Source organism: Anser brachyrhynchus, assembly GCF_964034855.1.
Source record: "Anser brachyrhynchus genome assembly, chromosome: 1".
NCBI lineage: Eukaryota > Metazoa > Chordata > Aves > Anseriformes > Anatidae > Anser > Anser brachyrhynchus.
In genome coordinates, this window is record NC_137694.1 from 53,808,793 (window position 1) to 53,829,676 (window position 20,884).

General features: G+C 37.3%; 1 protein-coding gene across 16 annotated transcripts in view; it reads left to right on the forward strand.

Annotated features, from left to right (window-relative positions):
• The window catches only part of PPFIA2 (PTPRF interacting protein alpha 2), a 341,449-nt gene extending 321,150 nt beyond the window's left edge, over positions 1-20,299 (forward strand). For 9 of the 16 annotated variants that reach the window (XM_080575698.1, XM_080575688.1, XM_080575701.1 and 6 more), the window contains 9 exons: positions 2,788-2,988; positions 5,137-5,199; positions 6,607-6,636; positions 9,014-9,189; positions 10,041-10,138; positions 12,020-12,195; positions 12,290-12,358; positions 13,326-13,485; positions 15,077-20,299. In XM_080575698.1, the coding sequence (XP_080431824.1) occupies positions 2,788-2,988; positions 5,137-5,199; positions 6,607-6,636; positions 9,014-9,189; positions 10,041-10,138; positions 12,020-12,195; positions 12,290-12,358; positions 13,326-13,485; positions 15,077-15,135 (1,032 nt within the window). In that variant the 3' untranslated portion in view covers positions 15,136-20,299. The remainder of the gene's footprint in view (positions 1-2,787; positions 2,989-5,136; positions 5,200-6,606; positions 6,637-9,013; positions 9,190-10,040; positions 10,139-12,019; positions 12,196-12,289; positions 12,359-13,325; positions 13,486-15,076) is intronic. The other 7 variants (XM_080575699.1, XM_080575696.1, XM_080575690.1 and 4 more) reach the window with 4 other exon arrangements.
• The last annotated feature ends 585 nt before the right edge of the window (positions 20,300-20,884 follow it).

Consider the following 20,884-nt stretch of genomic DNA (forward strand, 5'->3'; position numbering starts at 1 on the left):
GTTTCTTAGGCACTTTCACCTGGGATGTGGGAGATCCAGATTGAAATCCCTCTGATTTAGACAGGCAGTTCCTTCATCTCTGAAAACTGATCTAGCTGCAGAGGGCTCTCCTTTATTTGGAGAGTGTAAATGATTGGATTTTGGAATACATCAAGAGAAATTTATTCCGCAGAGCTGTCCACCAACTTTGACAAAAATCAATGACTATTTTATGTGAAGGAACTTTTCAAAAAACACTTACCCAGACCTTGAGGGGACAAGAAGGCAGAAAGTAAGGACATTCACATGGATAATCACTCCCATATGGCAAAGCTGTACCAGCTCTATGCAGATACAAGCTCTTTGTTGGCTAAAGGACCAAAATCTCTTCCTTGTCTGTACCAAGCATCTGAATATATTCCCACCTATTCTCATGTCTGTCATGGGTATCACCCATTGATCATTAGACAAAATTTGCAGTTTTTTTCCCTTCAACTAGAAAAAATAGTCCTCCTCAAAAACCTTAACAGAAGTACGTTCAGGGAATAAGTAAAGGATGAGGAATGAAAGAAGCTGGCATCTACAAAACTTCTGCTTTGTGTTGTAATTGAAGGTTCCTAATGAAAAAGATGAAGTGAAAACTGCAGAAAGGCAATTCAAGTGTTCAAACATGACCTTGGAAAATTAGATTATATCTTCCTTCCAAAACAAACAAACTGTTAATATAGAGCATTTGTTAATTTGGCTACTAACGGACTTTTTCATGACAGTTTGACAGTTCTATAGTCAGATTTGTATCAGTCAGAAATATTCACTATTACGATCAAAACTGATTTGCTGGAAGGGTGAACATGCAAAGGTCTAGACAATTCTAAGTACTGAAGACAATCTATCTGTTAATGTTCTTCATGGTGATGTAAAATGTGACAATTTCTGACAATTTAAGCCCTAATCATTTTTTCTTTTATGTTTTTTAGCCTTGAATCTTAGCTGCAAAATAGGATATGCTTCCTGCTGTCTCAAAGACAGATTGTAAAGAGAAATTGGTATCTATGAACTTCTTGGGAAACAGTGAGAGTAGCCCAAGTGGAAGTTTATGCAGTGGTATTCAATCCAAATAGCATACTGATGACGAAAAAGATATTAGGGCAGAAGTACTGAATTTATTCAGAGGACTTCAGCGCATTCAGTCAGCAGATGGACTCTGTATACATTTCATACTCACCTGGGGAAAATGTAATGTGTGACCCTTGGAATAAAAACTGAAATTAATATTAAAGGAGCCAAAGAACCAAATTAAAGTACTACATATTATCGCAATTGTGACATTTCCAAACTTTTCAGCGCTCAGCTTCTCAGCATTAGCCTTTATTCTCATCACTTGTATGTAGCACAGGCACAGCTGAGATGTATTTTAAGAATTGTGACTTTTCTTAACTAATGGTGCAAAAGTATATCAAAACTGTCGATTTTCTGCCTAGCACGATGAATGTGTCCTGCTTTTAGGAACTGTTTTCATCTACCTTCATCTTCTGATAGAGACAGCCGTTTGTTGAACAAATTTAAAGAACAAATTTACCTAATTTGTTAAAGAACTCATTTACCTAACAAACAGCAAACATATCAATCTATTTCTGCAAGGTGAATAACTCCCAATGTTTATGCTTTCCTGCTTTTCGAGTGCACGTGTGAAAAAAAAAGTCAAATTTAATGCAAATATTAAATACATTTTAAATCTATGCTTAGTTTCCACATGGGGCTTTGTTTAAGCACAGCTGGATGTAATCTATGTAATTTTTGTTTTCATTTTTGACTTTCTAGAGACTTTGCATTTCATTGCAGTTAGTTGGGATTAGATCATATTTTTCAGGTTCAGACTAGCATTGGATGGGGTGTAGTTGCTCATCCATTAGCGTAAAGAGCTTTTTGAGATGATGCAGTCATTCGTCAAGCTTACTGATACATCAGAACAGGCCGTACAGAAAAGCCTGTCTTGAGCTCTTTTGAAATCTGACATTCTACTCTGTTTTCTCTGTGTCATAAAAGTGATCTAACAGCTGTCTTTTAAGTAAATGGTTCCCAGGTAGGTTGTAGATTTGTTATTAGCCACACAGTACTTCAGTGCAGTTAGAAATTAAACACAGCGCTGCTGCTGACCTAGGCTACTAAATCTAACATAAGAAGAAAAACTTCAACTGGCAAGTACATATCTTCTGTAGCTGTGTTCACATTTTGCTGTGATTCTAACCAGTATTTCCAGCAGTAGTGTAACACCATACCAGACTGTTCCCAGATTTGCAGTAAGCCTAGTCCTCACTAGGTTATCTGCACTGTTCTTGGAAAAAAATGAGCTGAGAAGGGTAAGATTGTGCCCACAAGTACACCATAGGGACTCACATGGAAAGAGAGATAAAGCCATTTTTAGTAGAAAAGGGGAAAATGACTTAATCAATTCTTATTAGATTGTTTTCTGTATATGATAAGACTATCAAACTGCCAATAATACTGACTTGTGCCAAGATTTGTTTGTTAAAGGCACAGGAAGGGAGGAGCCTAGGTGATAGAGAAACAACTGTAAAAATAATCCAAAGCATCCCTTGCGTTCTGGCTTATAATAAAAGCAACAAAAAGAGTTCATGTGAAGCCATGGCAATGGTTCTAAAACAATTTCATTTTAATAAATAGTATGATTGTTATACTAATTTTTGTGTATTACCATGCTTATTCAGGCTGATAGTTGCCTTGATGATAAATTTCATGAGAGAAATTAAGCAATGCCTTGAACAAATGTGTACTTTATCTCAACAGCTCTGGCTAGGAATGCCAGCTTGGTATGTTGCTGCCTGCCGTGCCAATGTGAAGAGTGGAGCTATTATGTCTGCTTTGTCCGATACCGAGATTCAAAGAGAAATTGGAATCAGCAATCCTCTTCATCGCTTAAAACTCCGATTAGCAATCCAGGAGATGGTATCACTCACAAGTCCATCAGCACCTCCAACATCCAGAACAGTGAGTCCTGTTCAGCTAGCTTCTTCTTTCCCACTTCACTCTGCAGGAGTCTGCAGAAAGGCTTTTGTAGTTAGAGAGTGACTCTGGTAACACACAATTCACAATCAGTGTGAACTGTCCTCTAAAGAGTTGGAAGTACTTGTTCATCAATCACTCGATTGTTGGTCACTGATATTTTTCCTTTAGCTGATATCTTTTTTAAGATGCGCTTTTGATTAACCTTGATGTTATCTAAATGATCAGTACTGAGCACCTTATTTGTAGTTTTAACTGCCTTTCTCTTCCTTCAGGTCAAATCTCCCAACCAAATCAGATTGTGTTTCTCTTCTTTTGTTGTTTATCGTATTTTTGTTTGTGGGGTGGGGTAAGGCAGGAGAGAGAAGAGGTTAGTTATTTAAGAATACAACTATTTTGAATCTTGTTCACTTTCCCCCTTTTTATATCCTTTCAAATGTTTTCCAGTCTGAGTTGGCTGCTTTTAGGTTCTTCATGCTTTTAAGAGAAGCAGTGATTAGAAGTGTTAGGGCAGAGCATGGAAGGGAGAAGTGGAGCATGTGCATTTGGTGGGGAAAGGGGACAGAGTGGAGCAGATGGGAAAGAAGCAAGTAGAGAAGAAACAGGTTTGAAAGGAAAGAGAGGAGTGTATAAAAAAAAAAGGCATGAAAGTACACTGGGGCAGAGCAAGAATATATGTGTTGCAGATAAAAGCACCTCCTAATGGAAAGTGAAGAAAAACAGGACAAACTGGTGAGGGGAAAAAGAAAAAAAGTAACAAGAGGGGGGTTTGATGCTGAGAGGCTGATGGTGATGACTATGAAAGAAGCAACAGAGACTGAAACAAAACAAAACAACAGCAACAAAAAGTTAAAAAATGAGGCTTGATTATTGGAAAACATGGTGTAGAAGTGAAAGACAAAGCCTACTACTTTAGTGCAGCCCAGATTTCTAAATAATAATAATGTGATAAGTAATGATGATAAAACAATGTTAATAATACTAAGGATAATGATACTTATATTTTGTAATCTGTAATCTTCATGGAATTCATCAAGAATCTTTTGGAGGAAATGAGAATTGAGATACATTTGAGGGGTTTAGCAGTTGATCCAGAACCACTGAGCTATATAAGCAGTTGAGAAACTGGGCAAAAGGACACAAATTTTCTCATTGACTGGCCTTTCATCCTGATGCTGCTAAGATCCTCTAAGAATATAGTTCCCCATCCAATTCTTTCTCTGCACAGAACTGATATATTTGTCCTAACCATGCTAATATCATGAATTGTAATGCAGGTGTATATAATAGACTCAACACAGTGTTGAATTACTAAAAAATTATTTACCAATTTCCATTTTGACTTTGTTATTTCAAAGCACAAGAGAATTGTCACTTATGAAATAAGAAAAGAGCACATTTGAGCTAGAAGCACTGGGAATAATTTTGCTTTGCTCTTGACTTCTCATTAAGTAATTGGCAGCATAATGCTGCACTGCCCTGGACCGTGCACTTCTGAATCCCAAGTCTTTCTGCCTCCCTTCTTTCTCAGGAAAGGAGTTAATTTACTGCAGTTCTCAAGAAAGCACAGCACATTTCACCCTATGCACAGCAGGCTTCCACACCCCCTCCCTGCATCATCTCATTGCCCTAGTAATGATCTGACTGAAAACAATACAATGAGGAAAAATAGTCTTAGAAGTGTATTCTCTTGACATTTTTGATTCACAGAAATGTGGGGGAAGCAATCATTATTTAGATTACAATATGAGCATGTGATATGTGCAGAATATTTAGGCTGGAAAATCTTTGAGAAATGAAGCTTACCTCCAGACAGAGCTGTGACCTAAAGGTTGTATTTGCCCCTTGCACGTGAAATGCAGCTTTAATTCTTCTTTCCCTTGTGACTGTGTTCATCCATCAGTCCTAGCTGAAATATTCCATCACATCTGTTCAGGCTCAGGTCTGTTCTCTAACAAAGATGCAAACCAAGTTGTCTAAAGTTGTCTCTAGTTGCAGCTCGGTAGAGGCAAGATCGTGGTTGTGCTGATGGTGATGCTATACGCTGTTAACTTACAGTGGTGCTGCCTTTCTTCTTTACCACTGCTTACCTAATGTGGATCCCTCCTGCCTCCCTGTGGGCCTTGTTCATAGCCCTCAGGCAATGTTTGGGTGACCCATGAAGAAATGGAAAATCTTGCTGCTCCAGCTAAAACGGTTAGTCTTTCCATTCACATTTATGCATTACTTCAGTGCTCAGAAGAGAACTAGGATGCATCTGTTTTAACACAGATGCCATAGCCTCTGTGGGCTGCTTCCCAAGCATGACATTAGAAAGAACAATTCCACCATTTCTCAGAAAAATAAATTACAAACTGTGTTGCAATCACAAATGTACGAAAGTAAAAACAGCTTTGGAGTTTTACATTGCTTTTTCCTGCCAATGTGAAACCTCAATTAGTGAAATGAAATCGTTGCAGTTTCAGGTGCAACATTTCCCTGGTACCCCTTCTAAATATAATTTTGTATCTGATGAAGCAGAACAAATAAGAAAAGTATTGAGAAAGGTGCATAACACAACTCGGAGTTTTCACGAATGCCAAGCCTTTCATGTCCATACTAGCACAGTTACGCTCTTTGGTTTAGGGTGCATGGAGTGTGCCATTTTCTATTTAGCTTTATTAAACCTCTCCCTGCTTCAGGGGACACACAAATATTAATACATTTTATTTGATTGTTCTTTTTTCTTTTCCTTGAAACATACGTTATTTTAGGTCTTGTTTTTAGCAGTCCATTAAGTCCATAACAATTCCATAATAGCGTTTATAAAACACGATGCAATGTAATCATAAAACGAGATGTCTGAAAAATCTTTAATTTGGAAAACTTTACAGTCAGCCTAACCCAGAAATGGTGAGAGAGGCTAAATTTTAATGCAGTAAAAACTAAAGCTAAATTTTAATGCAGTAAAGACTACGTACTTCATAGAAATGTATATTTGCTGTATTTTCTTTTTGCTTCTGTATTTTCTCATAAACATTCATGAAGTAGATTTTCATCAATAATTTTTTTTTACAACCAAGGTACTTTTCAGTTTTGTTGTTGACGGTAAAAAACAAATATAATAACACTCAATCAGCCAGAAGTAGAGTTGATCCTGTTTAACTGGTCTACCAGAGCAATTTATTTTTTTGCCATAAAATTACTATGTGGAAAGTACTTTTCAATCCATTCACAAGAACACAGCTTTTTGTATTGTGAATGTTGTGAGATCTAACTGGCAATGGAAAATGACATTTATAATATCCAGTTTTGAGAAGTAAATGATTGTGTTTTGATTGTGAAACCATACAAAGTGTTTGAGATAATGCTGTAAAGATTTTCTATCTTGAAAAGAGCTAGATTTGCCCTACCAAAATTTTATAGTTTTAGTCTTGTAATTCTTCAGATAGCTCATCCCAGGGCGTTGCTGGTGACTTGAATTCCAATATTTATGAGCACATTCTACATGTATGTTTTCATTTGTAGTAAGTTTACCATATGCATGAAAAACACATCTTCTTTATAACTTATTTTTCTTGTCTTTTTACCTGCTTTACTAATTGCTTCCTGCTGATAACACAGAAAGAGTCTGAAGAAGGCAGCTGGGCTCAGGTATGACTCTTTCACATTACTATTTTTTTGAATGAAAAGTTAACAATAACATAATTAACCCAGTATCAGTAGGCAAAAAGGAGTATGGTATAGTGGTAGTATCTCATGAGTGAACTATAATTTGTACATTTTGTTATTGTGGTAGTATCTCATGAGTGAATTGTAATGTGTACATTTTAGTATTCTTCAATACAAAAACAAAAACACCTCTGTACATGCTATAAATATTTTTCTTAAAGGAAATTGCAGGTAGCATATAAAACACAGTGTTTTCAGGGTCCTCAACAAAGTCTTTTATTTTACATGCCCAGCTATTTTGTTAACCTCCCAGGATTAAAACATCAAGGACTAAAGTATCCAAAATAAATAGCTGCAAGTATCTTGATATCCAGAAGGCAAGTAGTTTGATGGCCAAAAATATTCCAAAAGAATGAGGGCATTTGGCCCAAATGCCAGCATAAAGCATTTGCCAGTCATATCAATAGAGGAGACTCTGCCCATGCATTCCGCTTGGAGGATTGTTGTCCTCTGAATATGCACAGACGTGTGCAGTCTCACTCTCTCTACTTACAGCAAAGCCTCAAAGTCTCAAAGGAATTATAGATGAGGGGGTTGTTTCTAGTCCACACGTTCAAAAACTCCCTTCTGCAGACCTAACTCTACCTGTCCTGGGTTTGTTGTTTGGTTGTTGGTTTTTTTTTTTCTGTTTGTTTTTATCCTGGAGTAGCATGTGGTACAAAATGAAGGAGCAGCAGCCATGGTTTGAATAGAGGCCAAAAATCCAGCTCTGAGTCAGGCCCTGTGTGGTGACCCGCTGCCATGTGGGGAATCACAGGATGGGAAAAGGTTTTTGCATCATGGCAGACAGGGATGCTTGGCAGTGTCCCTGCATCAGGGCACATACAGCGGAATCAGAGAATCATTTAGTTTGGAAAAGACTTTCAAGATCATCCAACCAGCAACCTGACCTACCAAGTCCTGTCACTAGGCCATGTCCTTTAGTGGCACCAGCAAGGTCATAGAGGTAAACATGTTAGGTCTTTTCCTTATATTCCCACATCCTATTATGCCCATGATTTTTGCTTGGTAAATCCACAGAGACACAGAAAGTCTATGTATTCCCAGCTGGATACATTTTAGAGATATTTTAGAGATAGATTCTACCTCCCAGCTAAACCAAGAAAAGATTATCCTCAGTTTTGAGAATAGGCTAATAAAATACGCCGAGTTAGAGAGTCAACATTTCTAAAATTACACCAGATGTTTTTAGAAAAAATCAGAGGCACAATTGTATAAATCATACTCAAGTATCAGTCTACAGATTGTCTTGTATAATAAGGAATAATATTTTTCTTCTTAGTTGGACTATCAAATATTTAAATTCTTAAATTTCCTTCTGTCTCTGTATAATAGATAACACACGCAATCTTATTGTCTTTACTTATGGCATTCCTCTTCTCTTCAAAACCTCACAAGAATGAGAGATGAGAGGACTGTATTTTTCCCCACAGAAAGTATACCTAGCTTGCATTGTGTTATCCTTTTGTCTATGACAGGAGACATACCAAAAAAAAAAATATATATATATATATATTGTTAGACTTGAAAATCAGTTTTGAGAATCACTCTCTTAGGGAGGTGTTAATCTTGCAATTTGTGTTCTTTTTTTTTTCTGTTAAATTGCAATAGTGCTGAAATAATTGACATTAGTATGGTATAAAATGTGTCTATTTTTTAACTTCATTATGCAAACCATATAAAAAAATCTCAACATTCATATGTTTGTTTCACATTTATTTTTTATCGCCCTCTTGAAATCTCAGCTATGTAGTATAGTAGCTTCAGGCCTAGCTTCTATAAGGAATTTGGCTTGCTCCTGTTTTAAAGAATTCATTTATTGAGCTCTGTATATGATGCACTTTGATTTAAGCTGGGCACAGCTGAAAATATCTGATTAACAGAATAATCCAGAAGTTTAACTGAAAGCTGGTAGGACCATTAAACAAACACGTTTTGGTTGTGTAATATGTTTGCAAGCATTTAAAACTCAAAATTGAAACTATGATTTTGTATTACAACAATTAATTAAAATATTTAATTTAATTAATTAAAATATTATTCAGATTTTGCAAAGATAGAAAAAAAAAGATGAAAAATGCAAAGCATTGCTTTTAGTAACAAATATCTCACAGTGGCTAAAAACTCAAATGTCAATACAATGAAAAAATTGTGTTTTTTTCCTTTAGACAGATTTTCTGAACTAAGAAGTCTAACTAGAACCAGAGTATACTGATATATACTCTTCTGTCTGCGGTGCAACCATGAACAAACTTAAGAAATGATCTCTCTTTTTTCTTTACTTTTAATTTTTGTGTAGACACTGGCGTATGGTGATATGAACCACGAATGGATAGGTAACGAATGGCTCCCCAGTCTTGGTTTACCTCAGTACCGCAGTTATTTTATGGAGTGCCTGGTCGATGCGAGGATGTTAGACCATCTGACGAAGAAAGATCTGCGTGTGCACTTAAAAATGGTGGACAGCTTTCATCGGTATGTTTGCATAAAGACTGCATGTATAAAGCTTCTCTTGTGTGATGCAGTGCTCAGTGCGGCACAGAATAACAGCACTGGCTATTTGTTGTTCTGGCTTGGAAAACTACAGCTAAAAGTATGTGTTAAGTGTCAGAAAAGTGAACAGAGGTAATCCTTTAGTAATAGCTACAGCATCACAATTCTCTCTCATAACTAAGATACTTGTATGGATCATTTCATAATGAGCAGGGAACCATTAATGTATAAATAAAGCCTTGACAATACAGAACCAGTAATAATTTACTAAGCAGTCTAAAGTATCAGAAAATGGCAGACTAACATTTGAAGCCCTGAGATCTCGCAGTAATGAAAAACTATTGTGTGTAGCACTTAAAGGCTGTTAACAGTACCAGCAAATTGACAGTTGCTCAGGTTATCTAGGGATATAGCCAGGAAGCTAAACTGGAAATATAGAAATAAAGGCATTTAGACTTTAGGGGAAATGATGTTTATGTGACAAGAAGTGGATTTTGTTAAATTTACTGTCTGATTTGACACCTTTTGAGGACTGATTTGACAAATCATTTCACTGAGCTCCCAAGGGCTGACCTTTTCTGAATACAATTTTTAATGTTTGGGGTTTCTTACACTAGAACATATATTCAAACATTTTCTTTTTGGTTTTGTCCATTTCATTTTTAAAGTCTGTGGATTTTTTTTAATGATTTCACTTTCCTCTCTTGCCTCAAGATTTACTAAATTAGCACCATAAAACACCTCATGTGACATGCAGGAAATACATCCTAAATATGTTCCCATCTTCAAAATTTTCTTTATTAACTCTGTAAATGTTTCTCTTTAAATAACAGAACAAGCTTGCAATATGGAATCATGTGTTTAAAGAGGTTGAATTATGATAGAAAAGAACTGGAAAAGCGAAGAGAAATGAGTCAGCATGAAATAAAAGGTGATAGTTCCTGGGAATGAATACTGAGAATGTTTGTTCTTTTGAAGCTTCACACTATTAACCCCTTGGCATGCCATCTTAGCAAAGCATTTAAGCATGTGCTTTAAATAAAACCTGCATAAATCCAGCTGCCTTCAGAACACAGAACATCTCCCTAAATTAGGCACAGTTAAGTACTTTGCTAAATTGGGTCTGCAGTTCTGAAATGTGGTTTGGTATCTTCCTTTTGCTAAAATGGATTTTGGTGACAGACTTTATCCTAGCCTCTTTCAGTCTCAGAAGAAGGCCAAACAGCCTGCAGCTCACTGGGACATTGGAGCACTCAGGGCCCTAACACTATGCTCCTGCTTTTTGAAGCTTTTTGAATTTGCCCTTGATTTCTTACTTCACAATGTGCACCACAGAAAAGGTTGCTTGGAGGGGTGGCCACTGAGGCAGCTGCTTGATAAATATAGGAATAGCTCCTAACAGAACTGACCTTATTGGAAAATCTAGCAGCTGGTTTAAAAGTATGCTCTGTGCAAAGCTCCCTAGAGCAGTTGCTGCCTCACTGCACAGTTCATTCGTTACGTAGCAATTAGGGTTGTTGTTTTCTCCCATTGTCAGAAGCAAATCCTTTGATTCCTTTAAGCATTTCCAGCTCTTGAGACTGACAGTTAACACCTTTCAAGCACAACGCTGATTAGAAGAGCTTAAAAGGAGGAAATAGAAGGGTGAATGGCTGCAGGGAACGTGCTTTTTTGCTCAGAGACCTGGAAGCTGCCTGAGCAGGCAGGGCTGGAGGCTCCCACGGGGATTTGGTTATTGGTCTCGGGTCCTGGCATTGCTTCAGTTGCTTCAGGAGAAGGGTAATAACCCCCATCTAGTCCACCCTGCCGGGCATCAGTCAGCTAGACATGGTCCCAAGCAGGATTTGGTCTCGCTGATCCCTGGCTGCCATGCTGTGTTTCAGCACATCCTGACCCCAAAGTCTGGGATGCTCTTGGCCAGGCGATGGAGAATGCCGCTACCAGGAAATGCTACCTTAGCTGTACTTCTGCGAAGGGTTCAGGAACAATCCCCATCACTTAGCAACACAAAACACAGCAATGCATTTCCCACTCACAAGTACAGAGATCAGCGTGAGTGATTTTCTTTTAATCTAACAAACAGGGTAGGAGTCTTTTTCTTTTTTAGAGAAAAGTCCTCAGAAATTATTTCCAAGCTCATTTTGTTGCCTTAGCTTTATAATTGGCACAGACCTGAACAGTTCTACCAGCTTTCAAAACTAAAAATAGTTTTAGTCTCTAAAACTGTGAACTCCTCGTTTGCTTTCTGGCAAGTTATAAAATGGTAGGTGCTGACCTAACTCTCAAAATGTTTAATACAAAACTCTCAAGTGAAGCCTTGAGGAATTGTTATTTCTCCTGTGCCCTTGCACTGCTAAACCGTAAATTCTTACCTAAGAATTGAAAAGAGTTTGGGGGTGTTAATTCCACCAGTGTCCTTTCTTGGGCTTCTTACTCTCTGTTCCTCTCTTGCCTAAGGCAAGTTCTTCTGTCTGAAAGTGAGGTGCTTTTCTCAGCAAGTCACAGAGGCTATCTTACACCTGATAAGCAAACGGAGATGAGGTATCTAGAAGAGGTGGGAGGAATTGTGTTCTGGAGATGCCCTCTGGTGGCACATCGGAACCAATTCAGAATAAACATTTAACATGAAGGTAGCTAAAACCACAAAGTTACTCCCACGCTTTGGGGTTTTGGGAGATGTTGAAGCCATTAAAGCTATATTAATAGTTTCCTGGTATTCCTCGTATTAAATTAAAGCATACGAATGCATGCACCTGTATACTTTGGATGCTATCAGTGACTAGGAGACTGAAGCAGTGTTGTGTCCTTTCAGATGTGCTGGTGTGGAGCAATGATCGAGTCATACGCTGGATACAAGCTATTGGCCTGCGAGAATATGCAAATAATATTCTAGAAAGTGGTGTACATGGTTCACTTATAGCACTGGATGAAAACTTTGATTACAGCAGTTTAGCTTTACTATTACAGATTCCAACACAAAACACCCAGGCAAGTTTGCTCATGCTACTTCTGGTTAATCTGTACCCACGATTGCCATTTATCCCTCTTCAACCATTTTAATTTTTTACTTTGGTATCTCTAGGCACGGCAGATCCTTGAGAGAGAATACAACAACCTTTTAGCACTAGGAACTGAAAGACGACTTGAGGAAGTAATTAATTTTATTTTAAGTATTCATTAACTATCATAGTAAAATATATACATTGAATGCAATGCATGAAGATATGTTAATTCACATATTGTTCAAAAGAGTCAGTTATAGGTATTAAAAAAAGGAAATACCAAACAAGGTATTTTTAAAGTGACCTCTGTATGGCTACATATCCGTATCATTTGGGGAGCTAAATTTTGTTCTGCACTCTTACCTTAAGATGAACACTTTACATAGGGTTAAAATGCAGAAAGGAGTGGAAGATTCAACGATCAGAGTGTGGGGAGGTGTGTGGGGGGGGTGCCTGTGCAACTTATTCTTTGGGATACTTACACCTTTTAAAAATAATAATAATAATAATAATGACAACAAATAAAAAAGTGCTTTCTTTTTTTTTTTTGAGGGGGGTTATTTTTATTTCTTTAAAGATAATCAATGTATCTTAGAGTGGGATTTGGGGCAGTTACCTCAGATGGGGAAATCTAAAATCCACCTATGTAAAATATTCATCTTAAGTAAGAGTCTGCCGCACAAATGTTCAAGCTCAAGGAGGAATGAAACTTTTAAGAACGTGATGAATATGCCTATGATTCTGTGTATACATGAGTGTTTAACTCTTTATTAGCACTTTACGTAAGCCTCCTAATGCAGCAACAAACCACTGCATCAAATACAGTAACAAATCACTGTATTTGGAAGAGAACTAACTTCTAAGTTCTGCTTTAGCAGAATCCTCCAGTATATCAAACCACCGACTTAAAGAAAGCTTTCCACTCTAGCATTTAATATTTCTGAAGCATTTGCTTTTATACAAGTGTCTCAAATGAATTGTAGTTACTGGATGCAGTGCAAGAAAGCAGGGCATTTGCTGCGAAACAAATTTGACAGTGGGAGAGGCAGCAGGCAGCCAGATTATCAATCACAAACTTCATTTTGTTTTATCCAATACAACTCTGTGTCTTGACAGAGCGACGACAAGAACTTCAGACGTGGTCCCTCCTGGCGACGACAGTTCCCTCCCCGTGAGGTCCACGGCATCAGCATGATGCCCGGCTCCTCCGAAACGCTGCCAGCCGGGTTCAGACTAACCACGACATCGGGGCAGTCTCGGAAAATGGCAACTGACGGTATGAAGTCATTTCTGCATTTACGGTTGAAAAGCAAGAGGTTTATTCTAGTACGCTAAATTGACTTTTAGTGCACGTTTGCCCTGCAATGGAATGGCTGAATTCACCTACCTAGCATAAGGAGGCTGGGAAAGTGAAATTAGGGAATGGAAAAGCACTCCCTGACTTGGCATACTATTGATTTTTTTTGTGTTTGCTTCAGGCTGTCAGGGTGCAAAGGAAACACTCAGAAAGAGAGGAATTAATTTACTGACATGCATCTAGGATTACATATAGTATCTAAGTACCTTTCTCAGCTCATAAACCTCTCTACTAGGTGGAGTTTATTTTGGAGGATGAACTTACAAGGGACTATCATCTTTATTTTCCTACTTGACTTTCAAACCATCAAATAACTGAAGTTGCTAAGAACTAATTACAACCAGCAGTTAACAAATACTGAAATTCAGATACTAATTCTGTTACTGTAGACTAGTCTTAATTTTCTCTGGAAATCTTTCTACTTCTAAAAGACGCATTGATTCAGCAATGACTTGAAAAGTATCAAGCAGATCATAAATAAGTGAATTTTTAAATAGTTTTAAGAAGGCAGGGAGAAGGGGAAAATCCCACTGCTGCTATTTCTTCAGGTCTATGGACAACAGAAAACACGTGAGTACACCTGTCAGAAGTTCTGAGAAGTACCAGTGCACAGGCTGCCCTGTTTCAAATACTGCTCTTTACTGCCTCATGAGAGAGAGTTTAGATCTATGAATAGATTTATATTACAGTAACGTAATACACAGTAGTGATTACATTTTGTAATTCTTTAACAAAGTTGGCAGGAAAATAAAACCATCTAAATTCCATCAAAGTAACTCGCCTTTTAAAAAGGCGAGTTAATTTTAATTGCAGATACAGATTGAATAATTAACTGATTGCATCACTATATTCCATTGACTCCACTGCTCATGTGCACGCTTTGCTTTTAATCCTGCACTTTTTGGCAGTTTTGAAGTCATAAGACAAGAATCCATTCCAAGGCAAAATCCATGCACAAATAAAGGTGCAAGCTTCCTTGGCATTTCCATGGCCCACATTACTGTAGTAGCTAAGAACATTACAAACATTCATAGACTTCATCTTTTAGCCTTACTATAAAGTAGAAGATACTATTCCCATTTTACAGATGGGGAACTAGGGCACAGAGGAGATTTAGCGATTTACTGCAAATCTTCTAGACGGTTTATTATTGAGCTGGGTCCAGAACTCAGTAGACTTAAAAGTAGCTAGCTTTGAGGACCTACATCTTCATCCAGAATTTGGCTTCCTATCTTCCAGTGATGAGAACACTGTGGTATTTAAATATCATGACAAGTACATTGTTAGGGCTTCTGATAAAATAACACTTACTTAAGGAAGGCAGATTCAATAGTCCACCAGACATGAAGAGACTTTGAATGAGTTCTGCACTGCACCATGCCCAGATCATGTCAGAGAAAGTCACAGAGCAGTTTAACAGCCATCCTTCCAGTGGGAAACAGACTGATTTATTTTCTTCATGATTCTAAAGAGGTTCTGGTTTGTTTCTTTTTTTTCTTGCAATTTGCAGTTGCTTCATCACGACTGCAGAGGTTAGACAGCTCAACAGTTCGCACATACTCATGCTGACAAGGCCTAGCAAAGAAGCCAGCACTGAATTGTTGTGAGTATTCATAAGGGGCCATCATGAAACCTCTTTATGTACACTACACCCAGTATTCTTTGGCATTATTCAAGCAAGAGTCAGCTTGGAGCAGAGGACCTAACTTAGACTCACTAAGGCGGCCACTTGATCAAGACAACAGCCTCAAGCTCAGTCCAGGAGACACTACGCCATTCCCTCCATATCTCAAGTAGCAGGTTCTCTCTGCTGGTGCCGCCTTAGCAGATGAGACAGTTTACAGACAACTTTTCTTCAGATGATAGCTCACCAAGCATAACGCACTTGTGTGCTCTCAAACTTAGAGCTAGAACAGGGGGGAGAGAGAGAGCACAGGGCACTGAATTTACTTTATGAGAACTCTGAAATAGTTCTACCAGGAGCTCAAGAGAAGGAAAAAATCTAGTAAAGCAGAAGAGATTTATTTATTTATTTATTTTCTTTTAATGAGAGATATGGATTCATTTAGAACATCAGGTAACTGAATAAAACTAGGACAGAACGTCCCCTATACAGAAAATCTTCCAAAGTTATCTATTACAGAAGAGCTCATGCTTCCCAAATCATTCAGAAATGACCAGTGGTAAAGAAAAGATATTCTGAGCTGGATGCAGCTTTAGATCAAATCTAGTACCAGAGTTCATGTTTCATTTCTCACCACTTCTCTTTTAAAGATGGCTATGAATCTGTTATCCTTCCAGAGTTCTGCAGAAAAATACTGTTTGCTGCTGCATCACAAGTTTTGCAGGAAAGACTAACATGATGAGCGCTTTCATCAATATGGCATCATTTCATGCTAATATTTTCTCAGTAACAGAGGCTTTTTTTTTTTTCCATTTAGTTACTCAGAGGAGTTGGAAAGTGGTTTTGGACAGCACCAAAGCCCCACATTGAACATGCTTTGATAGCTGTTGCATATTATAAACAAGACATGCCAGGATCTGCAAGAAAGGAATTGCTGTTCCTAGTTTTTACCCAACAAAGTCCATTTTTAGATCTTCAGTCTGGAGAGGCTTGGGACCATCATGATTTTACTAATTCTGGGCATATTCAAAGACCATTAATGAACAGCAAACGTTACCATTGGGAAATGTAGATTGCTCAGGAATTCTGCTGATGGCATCAGCCTTACTTCATAGATCTCAGAAGACTGCAGGTGTATAAAATTGTCATGTAGTTAAAAAAAGAAAATTCAAGCCACCACTAAAAAATAAGCATAGTTTTTTTTTCTAAAATAGGCAAGCTGGTCCTACAAAGCTGATGATGGAGCACAAACTATATCAATCTTTTTTAAATATATGTGTGTATAGATTAGGGCTTACTTTATGTTATGTCAATAAAGTCAATGACAATACTCCCAATGAGTTTGGTGGAGGCAGAAACTGATAGTAGAGATGTGCATCTTTTCTCCTATACACTTCAGACTTGGAATGTTGAAAGTAACAACAAAGAAAGTAAGTTCGAATGCTGAGCAATCTAATAGGCCAAAAATAGGCCAGGCACATAAGACAATATTTTCCAGCAGGTCTGAATAGTGCAACAAGGGCAGATATTGAAAATGTATGTATTACTAAAAATTAACTTACAGTTTTCTAAGGTGTTTATTCTTCAGTAATTGTCTAAAATAGTAATCCAAAAACCGAAGAAAAGTGGTGAAACTTTGTTCGCACTGTATGCATATGGGAGTTAGGTATTTTGAGCAAAAAGATGTTTACAAAGTTATATAAGCTATACAAATTATCTTCAAATTCTATACGAGCAGATCAAGTATTTCAAGTGTTCCAAGTATCAGTGATACACGTATCACATCGGAGCTTGTAGCTTGGCCACTGTGCTGATTACATACTGATCTTAAACACTTGAGAGTTCTATCAGAATTTAGAGCTAATTTACATATAAATTGTAAAGATTAATATATGAGGATGACTGAAACTAATGTACTGCTATTTCTTTTAAATTACCTTAAAGTCCTTTTAGAGAAGCAACAAGATGGCGTCAAATAGAATTTTAGTACATTCACTGTTTATCAGTGCTATTTCAAGATATCACCTAGGTTGGATACCAAGTTAAAATAGTTTGGAATTTCAGTAAATTATATAAAAATTATTCAGGGAAAATATTTCCTTCATTATTATATCAGACATTAAAACTCAAACCAATGACCTGAATATATTTGAAGTTATTGAAGGACCACAGAAGTCTTTTCAGAATTTGTAATCACATTTCCTGAGCAACAGTTTCTTCAGGGAAAGAACTGATTGATACTTGTAGAAAAGAGATTATTCATTATAACATCTCCTGAAATTTTTCAGATCCAGGTCAGACTGAGACACAGGTTTGCAACACCTTGCCTAAAATACATCAGTAGTCCTGTTACTACTGTGACTAAAGTATTTGCATGTGGGACTGATTCTAACCAGGCAGCAGAGGAGAAGGCTAGTTTGATGAGCTGTTGTTGCACGATAGCAATATAAGAGAATTCTTAGAATAGTAAAAAAAACATTATGCGTGTGTAGAGCAGACTAAAAAGAGAGCTGCAAATGGGCTGCATGTGAAACAATGAGATAGTCTGTGATGACAGGCTGCAGAATTCTTGTACTTTGCTACTCACATTTCTTACAGAAAATGTCAAAGCCTCGTATTTCAAAATAGCTTATTCCAACAATACCAACCAGGTACAATCTTACAGTGTCTCTGGATGTTTCTTCACAACAACTGGATTCAATCCACATGCTTTCAGGTCATATTTCAGGTATTTCTTAAACATCTGTTGAAACCACCCTGATGAGTTTACATAAAACATGAACTGACATTTTCAGAACAGTTATGTGAACATAGTCCACATGGCCCAGTTTGAGTATACTCTAAAGATCATAAATATAAGAACATTCAATATCACTGTTGCCTAGCCTTTTAATCTTGCAAAGAAGTTTAAGATAGTGCACAGGGGATGGTCCAGCTTTCTGCTGCGGTGGCTGTATGTTTTCCCTGCACTTCTGTCTTATGAAATACTTGTCACCCCCACATCAGAAGGCTCAGCCAGGACAGCTTCATTGCCACAGGCTGGTGCAATAGCACATGCCACAGTTTCATATTTCTTCTAATGAAACATCAAGGGGCATTTGGTAAATCAACTGTGTACTTCATCAATGAAGGATTCCAAAGAGGATTTGTAAAGACAGATGGGGAAGAAGCGTTTCAGAAAGATGTGAATGGTAATCTGGAAACAGCTGGTCCACAGCAAAGACATCATCAGGGTAAAAAAGGTAAATGCTGTCAAGCTGTAGTGAACAAGGAGAATCACAGAGTACATCAATAGAGTCTATACACTTAAAATGTGTGTTCGACCTCGTGCCAAAGAGGCAAAGGTCTAAAGATGCAGGAAATTCTAACCACCAATACAGAATCAAAACATAAAGAAAACAGCTGTAAAATGAACATATACAAGAGTTTTTGACCAAGAATTAGTATACATTACTAAAAGATCAAAATGCATAATTGATTTATATTATAGACCTAAAATTAAAGACCAAATACATGTCTCCCTCAGATGCTCGGTTTTCAGGAAAACGTGCAACAGCTTATTTAGTGCTATAATATTTCTAGTGTCCTTGCATCCTGGATCCAATTACAGTGAAAAAAACCTTACTAATTAATGTTTATTTTTTCCTTTAGATGTCATCTCTTTCTTCTACTTTACCTGAAGTGCACTACCACTACTTATGAAAAAGAGCATTAAAACTCTCTGCAAGAACAGGGTAATAGGGAAGAGAACACAAACAAACAGATCTGATGTTCCTTTCATGTATTGGTTAATTTAAAATAAGAATAAAAATTTAAAAAACTAAATTGCTTAAAAAAAAAAAAGACAAAACAACTTCCCCCTTTCCTCCCAGCATCTCTGTCATCAGAAATTTGGCAGTAGTGCACATCCAAAGCTTTTATCAAATGAAGCCACTCATTTTTACATTGTTTCATCTGTTTTACTGTAAAATACTAGACATTTACGTATTTACTGTGTATGTATTTCTTTTAAAATGTGTAAGTCTTATGTAAATGGATATAAATATGATTTTTTAAAAATAAAATCTATGGTACATGGGGTCTCAGTGCAAACATTTGACAATGCAGTGTCAATAATACTGTTTGTAACTTTCCATTCCACCATTTTTACAGTTTTTGGATTGTAACAGTCAAATGAATATGTTTAGCAGAGTTAGAAGCTTCAACATGTTCCTACTGTAAAATCTGTCAATATTTAAAGCTGAACACCTGCCTCTGATGATGTATAGAATGACATAACCTGGAACTGGAGCCAAAATGGACCTCTAAAGACAAAATGGAAGTGTTAGATATATAGAGAGAAGCACCATGATGGCTCACCTCTTAAAATCACACAAATAAACCCAGAACTGTTTACAAAAAAAAAAAAAAGGCAAAAAAAAGGCAATTTAATAAAACAGGATTTATACAAAAAAAAAAAAAAAACCTTTCTTCTATGTTACCTGCGGACCAAGAAGAATCTTGCTTTACCAAGAGCCACCTTTTTGTTCCAGGATATTCAGACACCAGCCAGCATTGGAAAATTAAATCTAATAATTGCATAGAATGAATAGAGTGCGATTCTCACGTTTCCAAATATATTCCACAAAGAAAATGAAAGAAAAGAGAAGCCAAACCCCACCATTTCTTCATCATAACAGGGCATTAGACAGGCTCCTGTCTGATGTTCTGCTTTTAGCCAAGATGGCCTTGCTGAGACTTCACACAAGTCTGTTTTATCAGAGGAAATAACTGAAAGACAGAGTGATTAATATATAGTGTATAAAAGTTTAGAAGAGCAAATATTACCTGCTGTGGCTTTATTTGGTGGTGTTATTGTTGTTTATTCTTTGTTTAAATGGGAAGTTTCAAAGTAAGACCTACTTAATAGTCATTTACCTATTTGCTATTTTTCTGCTGCTTGATCTTAGCTCAAGACCTGTCTTTTAGTTATTTCTTTTAGCAGTTTGATCTGCCATGTTTGCACGTACATAAACATTTGTTTTGTCTATTTTCATTTGGCAAACTTCAGTCAATCAGATGGTGAAAGATTTTTCTCCCCCAATGTCAATAAAAAAGAATTCAGTGCTATTTGTGTTTATAAGTCTATTAAGCTTGGTACATAGTAGCTTTAAAATAGTTTGGATGTCATGTACTTGTCATGGCTAAGCAGAAGCACATTTTGCCACTAACAGGTATGAGTTACGATGAATTTTCTGGTCAGAATCTGCCACGAGAGGGAGCACGGAACTTGCTGATGCATCCAATTGGATGGCTTTGGGTAGAACAGAGCTGTAAAGAGACAGCATACACAGACAGCTCTTCTACATACAGCTTCTGGGGCTTACCTGACCTTGCTGCTGATGCTCCTTCTCCACCCACAGCCGTATTTTGGATTAGTTTAATCCAGAATGTCACCAAGTAAAGCAATGCAAACACCCTTTGCAGTGTTTGTGGTATCATTTGTATATACTTCTCATAAACTCCAGTTCCAATTTTCCAGAATTTCTTTTCCAGTGTACATTTCCAGTCACAGCCCACACTCAAATTCGGTGGCGTGGGGGATAGGGGGCAGAAGGAAATGAGCTGTGTTGGGGAAAAGAGCGAGCAAGATCTGCAAATGAAGCTCTAGGAACACTGCCCTGGGAGTACCCCCTACTTATTTCCACAGTAGAA